This window comes from Plecotus auritus (genome assembly GCF_963455305.1).
Source record: "Plecotus auritus genome assembly, chromosome: 5".
NCBI classification, from domain to species: domain Eukaryota; kingdom Metazoa; phylum Chordata; class Mammalia; order Chiroptera; family Vespertilionidae; genus Plecotus; species Plecotus auritus.
The window spans coordinates 42,868,348-42,876,186 of NC_137776.1; the positions used below are offsets into that span (position 1 = coordinate 42,868,348).

Consider the following 7,839-nt stretch of genomic DNA (forward strand, 5'->3'; position numbering starts at 1 on the left):
ATACCTCTTTTGGTTTTAGATCCACCAGGAAAGCCTGAAGTTATCGATGTTTCCAAGAGTACTGTATCCCTCATCTGGGCTCGTCCAAAACATGATGGAGGCAGCAAAATTATTGGCTATTTCGTAGAAGCTTGCAAACTTCCTGGTGATAAGTGGGTACGATGCAATACTACACCACACCAGATTCCCCAGGAAGAGTACACAGCTACTGGCTTAGAAGAGAATGCTCAGTATCAATTCAGAGCAATCGCCAAGACAGCAGTAAACATCAGCCAGCCTTCTGAACCTTCTGATCCAGTGACCATCCTCGAAGAAAATGGTAAGATTGTGTTGAGTATCAGAGGCGAAGGAGGATAGCACTCATAATGTATATTTCTCCTAATAAAAAAGAAAACCTACATCTGTGGAGAAAAAAATAAAAATGATAGGTACTTTGTATACAGACATGAAAATTATATTATGGAGAATCTTAATCACATGTTAAACTAAAAATAGCAGTTAAACTAAAGAACTATATCCTTTCAACAATACACTTTCACAGAAATATGACCCCCCAAAAATGATGATAGTGAAAATTTCAGGATGTTGGCATTGTAAGTGATCTTTATTTTTTTCTTTATATTTTCAGCATGATCGAATTTCTACCTTAAACCTGCATTTCTTAATGTTACTTCTAAAAATTCTGTCTTGAAAGACACAGAGTATATGAATTTCCCACTTTTATTATGACATATAATATAGCTTTGCACATATTAAATCCTTTTCTTTTCTTTTCTTTTTTTTCCAGTTCCTCCCAGGATAGAACTGGGTGTGTCTATGAAATCTTTGCTTACTGTCAAAGCTGGAACTAATGTCTGCCTGGATGCTACTGTTTTTGGGAAACCAACACCAACAGTCTCTTGGAAGAAGGATGACACATTGCTAAAACCAGCAGAAGGCATCAAAATGGCCAGGAAGCGGAACCTGTGCACCTTGGAGCTGTTCAGCGTGAACCGAAAGGACTCAGGAGACTATACCATTACTGCCGAAAATCCAAGTGGTTCTAAATCAGCCACCATTAAGCTTAAAGTGTTAGGTAACTAAAGCGCTTAACTAGAATCTCGTTTTATTTTGGCTAATGTGATGCAACAGAATTTACAAAATAATAATTAGGGAAGGTGCATATCCTGATGTATACTTTGTAGAATTATTCTCATCACAGAACAACAGCATTTTAGGGCTGAAAAGAGCATTAGAGATTACATATTTCAGTTACGTAATTTCACATGTGAGGAAATTTTGGTTTTGAAAAATTAAGTGACTTCCAACATCATATGGGAGGTTAATGACAACATAAAGACTGCAGCCCAGATTTCCAGACCTCAATTCTACTTGTTCCCCATTTCACATGTGTTAGTGAAAGACTTCACCTTTCTCCCTTGTTCTTTCAGATAAACCAGGTCCTCCAGCATCTGTTAAAATCAACAAAATGTATTCAGACCGTGCAATGCTTTCTTGGGAACCTCCTCTTGAAGATGGAGGCTCAGAAATCACCAACTATATTGTTGACAAACGTGAAACAAGCAGACCCAACTGGGCCCAGGTCTCTGCAACTGTGCCCATCACCAGCTGCAGTGTGGAGAAACTGATAGAGGGCCACGAGTACCAGTTCCGAATTTGTGCTGAAAATAAATATGGAGTGGGCGATCCAATCTTAACTGAACCAGCAATTGCTAAAAACCCTTATGGTAGGAACATTTTCCTGTGGCTTTTCATTTTACTTTTTTAAGTATTACCTTTTAGACGGGGTAATTAACATTTCCATCACTCTCTGCAGACCCACCAGGACGCTGTGATCCTCCTGTCATTAGCAACATAACCAAAGATCACATGACAGTAAGCTGGAAACCACCAGCAGATGATGGCGGCTCTCCCATCACTGGCTATTTGGTTGAAAAGCGGGAAACCCAGGCAGTTAACTGGACTAAGGTCAACAGGAAACCTGTTATAGAAAGAACTCTCAAAGCAACAGGTCTCCAAGAAGGCACCGAATACGAGTTTCGAGTTACAGCCATAAATAAGGCTGGCCCAGGCAAGCCCAGTGATGCATCCAAAGCTGCTTACGCTCAGGACCCTCTGTGTAAGTTTTCATGAAAGAGTCTCTGATCCTGTGTTGCAGTCAACTTTAAACAACCAGGAGTGAGGTTTTAATGAAAAAAAAAATTTTTTATTATGTATCCTCAGATCCTCCTGGCCCACCAGCTTTTCCTAAAGTGTATGATACAACCCGTAGCTCCGTGAGTCTTTCTTGGGGCAAGCCAGCCTATGACGGTGGTAGCCCTATCATTGGTTACCTTGTTGAAGTAAAACGAGCTGACTCTGATAACTGGGTGAGGTGCAATTTACCAGATAAGCTGCAGAAAACCCGCTTTGAGGTAACCGGCCTGATGGAAAACATAGAGTATCAGTTCCGCGTGTATGCCGTTAATAAGGTTGGATACAGTGACCCCAGTGATGTGCCAGACAACCACTGTCCAAAGGACATCCTAAGTAAGTACTACCAGGAAGAATACATCGAGCTTTCTCTTCAGTCATACTGTAAGGGGGGAGGGGGGCAGTGTAGAACTCCCTTTTGCACATTTATTTGTTTATAGGCTTTGGTTTTTGTAATTCTAGGAAGACATCTTTGGAGAGCTGGGTTGGTAATTTGTGGTATTGTAAAATAGGCCAAATGGAATGCAAAGTGATTTGTGTTTTTTGAAAAGCTTTTCATACTTACATGAGAATGACATGTCTTCAAAAGAGCCTGGAATATAGGAATTTTATTCTGATAATAAGGAGATTTTTTAACTAAGTAGTGAGCTATTATTCTTACAGGTTTTTATTTTCTCTTCTAACCCACCCTTTTCCATAAATATGGATTGGAAGGCTATCTATCTTAACTTTTCCATTCACTTCTGGTCCATAACCAAGTCTTCCTTTATTTTTAATTACTTCTTTCTCATCCCCTATGTACTTTTATTCCTACAATGAAATAAAGAGAGTCAGAGTCGCCAAAACCAGTTTGGCTCAGTGGATTGAGTGTCGGCCTGCGGACTGAAGGGTCCTGGGTTCGATTCCGGTCAAGGGCATGTACTTTGGTTGCGGGCACATCCCCACTAGGAGGTGTGGCAGGAGGCAGCTGATCGATGTTTCTCTCTCATCGATGTTTCTAGCTCTCTATCCCTCTCCCTTCCTCTCTGTAAAAAATCAATAAAATATATTTTTTAAAAAAGAGAGAGAGAGTCAGAGTCTATAACAGAGTGCTTTCACTGAATATAGAAAAGAAAAATAAGAGCAGAAGAGAGCCAAGAACCAATCATTTACTTTTAATATGCAGAGTGTGAGAGTATGGAAGGTGTATAAGAAGACCCTCCAGGAAAAAGTGGGTTTAGCCTACAGGATATTGGAAAATAGTAAGATCAACAATTGCTATAGAGTATTGAAATTGTTGACAAAAGTTTTGAGGATTATATTAAGGATTTTTTTTTTAAGAACAAGAAATCAGTTCTCGAAAAGAAACGTATTTTAGGAGTGGTTAAGTCCAATCTTTGGAAATATGTTTGACCCATTAAATTATTTAACTTTCTTCACTCCAAAATTAAACAGTTCCACCTGAGGGAGAACTGGATGCTGATTTGAGGAAGACAATTATATTACGTGCTGGAGTTACATTGAGACTATATGTACCAGTAAAAGGACGCCCACCTCCAAAGATATCTTGGTCTAAACCAGGTGCCAATCTAAGAGAAAGGATTGGACTGGACATAAAGTCAACTGACTTTGACACTTTCTTGCGCTGTGAAAATGTGAACAAATATGATGCAGGAAAATATATCTTGACTCTGGAGAACAGCTGTGGTAAAAAGGAATATACAATTGTGGTTAAAGTGCTGGGTAAGTTTGTTTGAAACAAAATCATACATGTTAAAAATGCAATTCTATACCTTTTTTACATATTTATTTCTTACTTACCATTTACCAGATACTCCTGGGCCACCTGTCAATGTGACTGTTAAGGAAATATCCAAAGATTCTGCTTATATTACTTGGGATCCTCCCATTATTGATGGTGGAAGCCCCATCATAAACTATGTGGTAGAAAAACGTGACGCAGAGAGGAAATCCTGGTCTACAGTGGCAACTGAGTGCCCCAAAACAAGCTTCAGGGTATCTAAATTGGAGGAGGGAAAGTCCTACTTCTTCAGGGTGTTTGCTGAAAATGAGTACGGCATTGGTGATCCTGGTGAAACACGTGATGCCGTCAAAGCTTCCGGTGAGCAAATGAGATGCTGCCCTGTCCTTTTGAGTGGCATCTTACCTTGATTATCTGGGGCTTAGACTTACCGTTTCTCCTTTGCTTTAGAAACCCCTGGACCAGTTGTGGATCTGAAAGTGAGATCTGTAAATAAGTCATCTTGTACCATCGGCTGGAAAAAGCCTCGCAGCGATGGTGGAAGTAGAATTACCGGATATGTAGTTGATTTCCTAACTGAAGAAAATAAGTGGCAACGAGTTATGAAAGCATTAAACTTACAGTACTTTGCAAAAGATTTGATTGAAGGGAAGGAATATACCTTCAGGGTGAGTGCTGAGAATGAAAATGGAGAAGGAACGCCAAGCGAAATCATTGTTGTGGCAAAGGATGACGTTGGTAAGCTTTTTGCCCTGCACCTTCATTTTTTCTTTATTGTCAGCAAAAATACACTCTTGAGCCTTACTCACTAACTTCTATATAAGTTGTTTACAAACTATAGCAATATAAAAAGTTAATTGCTCATCTTAAAAATAAAAATGTATCTCTGCTGTTTCCCAGTGGCTCCTGACCTTGACTTAAAGGATCTACCTGATTTGTGCTACTTGGCCAAGGAAAACAGCAACTTCCGTCTTAAGATCCCCATAAAAGGCAAGCCGGCTCCATCAGTGTCCTGGAAGAAAGGGGAAGATCCTCTAGCAACTGACACAAGAGTCAGTGTTGAGTCATCTGCAGTGAACACAATCCTTGTAGTACGTGATTGCCAAAAATCGGATGCTGGAAAATACACAATCACACTGAAAAATGTCGCTGGCACGAAGGAAGGAACTCTCTCTATAAAAGTTGTTGGCAAACCTGGCATCCCCACTGGGCCAATCAAATTTGATGAGGTCACAGCAGAAGCCATAACCTTAAAGTGGGGTCCTCCAAAAGATGACGGAGGTTCTGAAATCACCAACTATATCCTGGAGAAGAGAGATTCTGTAAACAACAAATGGGTGACATGTGCCTCGGCTGTCCAGAAAACCACCTTTAGAGTAACCAGGCTTCATGAGGGTATGGAGTACACCTTCAGGGTCAGTGCCGAAAACAAATACGGTGTGGGAGAGGGCCTGAAGTCGGAGCCAATTGTTGCTAAACATCCTTTTGGTGAGTGTCTCAATATCAGAAAATATAAAGCAAAATGTGGTTTTGAGGAAGTTTCTTATTATAAATCTTCCATTACCGTATATTTTCCTAGATGTGCCCGATGCTCCCCCACCTCCCAATATTGTGGATGTCAGACACGATTCGGTATCTCTAACTTGGACAGATCCCAGGAAAACCGGTGGCTCTCCAATTACAGGTATTTATTTCACTCTTATCCTACAGCTTTCACATTAATGTTTCCTCCAAACCGTCCTCCCTGAAAACAAGTTGAATGTGTGCTCCTTATTTATATAGCACTGTCTGTCCATGTGTATTTTCCTTTCAGTACATCAGCATTCAGTACATTAACCATTAATTAAACTAATTCATTAAGCTAATGCTTAATTTCATTGAAACCCTCCTAATATAATAGTTTATAAAGAAAGGCTTTCTTAGTGATAATATCACTTTTTTGTAAGTTAAAATTTTTCAACAAAAGATACAATGAATAAATATGCATATTCCAAGAGAAAAAATGGCATTATGCCTAGGTAATAAAAGTGTAGATGTTAGGAGACATCTGTAATACTTAAAACAATAAAGAATTTAAATTTATAAAATAGTAAAAAAAAAAAAGTAGATGTTAGCAAGAATGATTATCTCACATATCCATATATAAGTTATTTGAGAAAAAACACATATATTTCAAAATCAGGCTACATTTGGAAGTTCTATCTGAATTGACACATCACTGGGTCTCTTATAGGGTATCATATCGAGTTCAAGGAAAGAAACAGCCTTTTGTGGAAGAGAGCTAACAAGACTCCTATTAGGATGAAAGAGTTCAGAGTGACAGGATTAACTGAAGGTCTGGAATATGAATTCCGAGTGATGGCAATCAATTTAGCAGGAGTAGGCAAGCCAAGCCTGCCATCAGAGCCAGTCGTGGCACTTGATCCCATTGGTAAGTCATTATATGAAGGAAAACCCAGGTGCATTTTCTGCATGAAAAAAAGCGTTGGTATTTGACTGTTTTCCCCCATGTTTTAGATCCTCCTGGCAAGCCTGAGGTTATCAGTGTAACAAGGAACTCGGTGACTCTCATTTGGACTGAGCCCAAATACGATGGTGGTCATAAGTTGACTGGATACATAGTGGAGAAGCGGGACCTACCCTCCAAATCTTGGATGAAAGCTAACCATGTTAATGTCCCTGATTGTGCCTTTACTGTAACTGACCTTGTGGAAGGTGGAAAATATGAATTCAGAATTAGAGCAAAGAATACAGCAGGTGCTATCAGTGCTCCATCAGAAAGTACAGGAACCATTATTTGCAAGGACGAATATGGTAGGTCTATTTTACTTTTTGTGCACATAAAAACATCAACTTAAGCCTCCTTCCTTTTCTGATTAAAATGTAATTTTTTTCTTTGCAGAGGCACCAACCATTGTCCTTGATCCTACAATAAAAGATGGGCTAACAGTGAAAGCAGGAGAGACCATTGTTTTGAGCGCCATTAGCATTCTTGGCAAACCCCTTCCAAAGTCAAGCTGGTCCAAGGCAGGAAAAGACATTAGACTATCAGATATCGTTCAGATCACTTCCACCCCAACATCTTCCATGCTTGCTGTCAAGTATGCCACTAGAAAAGATGCTGGTGAATACACCATCACTGCTACCAATCCTTTTGGCACGAAGGAGGAACACGTGAAGGTAACAGTTCTCGATGTACCCGGTCCCCCAGGTCCCATTGAAATCAGTAATGTTTCTGCTGAAAAAGCAACGCTTACATGGACACCTCCCTTGGAAGATGGCGGCTCGCCAATTAAGTCCTATGTGCTTGAAAAGAGGGAAACCAGCCGACTTTTGTGGACAGTGGTTGCTGAAGATATTCAGTCTTGCAGGCATGTGGCAACCAAACTTATCCAAGGAAATGAGTACCTCTTCCGGGTCTCGGCTGTAAACCAGTATGGCAAAGGAGAACCTGTAGAGTCTGGACCTGTCAAAATGGTAGACAGATTTGGTACGTACAGCATGTGAGGGAATTGATCTGTTAATACTTATGGCAGAGTTTAGGAAACAGGGGTTCTCATAAATTTGCTTCCTTTTCAGGTCCCCCTGGCCCTCCTGAAAAACCAGAGGTATCGAATGTCACTAAAAACACTGCCACTGTCAGTTGGAAAAGACCAGCTGATGATGGTGGTAGTGAGATCACAGGATATCATGTGGAAAGGAGAGAAAAGAAAGGCTTGCGATGGGTGAGAGCAACCAAGACACCAGTTTCCGACCTCAGATGCAAAGTCACAGGACTTCAGGAAGGAAACACCTATGAATTCCGCATCAGTGCAGAAAACAGAGCAGGAATTGGTCCACCTAGTGAGGCTTCGAATCTTGTTCTAATGAAAGATGCAGCATGTTAGTATTTACCTTTTTCAACA

General features: G+C 40.3%; 1 protein-coding gene across 1 annotated transcript in view; it reads left to right on the plus strand.

Annotated features, from left to right (window-relative positions):
• The window catches only part of TTN (titin), a 282,010-nt gene that overhangs the window by 222,231 nt on the left and 51,940 nt on the right, over positions 1 to 7,839 (plus strand). Inside the window, exons 250-263 of the mRNA XM_080669120.1 lie at positions 20 to 319; positions 788 to 1,075; positions 1,431 to 1,727; positions 1,817 to 2,119; positions 2,224 to 2,529; positions 3,628 to 3,915; positions 4,004 to 4,294; positions 4,385 to 4,672; positions 4,835 to 5,422; positions 5,514 to 5,618; positions 6,168 to 6,365; positions 6,452 to 6,748; positions 6,837 to 7,424; positions 7,514 to 7,816. Of these exons, the coding sequence (XP_080525246.1) occupies positions 20 to 319; positions 788 to 1,075; positions 1,431 to 1,727; positions 1,817 to 2,119; positions 2,224 to 2,529; positions 3,628 to 3,915; positions 4,004 to 4,294; positions 4,385 to 4,672; positions 4,835 to 5,422; positions 5,514 to 5,618; positions 6,168 to 6,365; positions 6,452 to 6,748; positions 6,837 to 7,424; positions 7,514 to 7,816 (4,440 nt within the window). The remainder of the gene's footprint in view (positions 1 to 19; positions 320 to 787; positions 1,076 to 1,430; positions 1,728 to 1,816; positions 2,120 to 2,223; positions 2,530 to 3,627; positions 3,916 to 4,003; positions 4,295 to 4,384; positions 4,673 to 4,834; positions 5,423 to 5,513; positions 5,619 to 6,167; positions 6,366 to 6,451; positions 6,749 to 6,836; positions 7,425 to 7,513; positions 7,817 to 7,839) is intronic.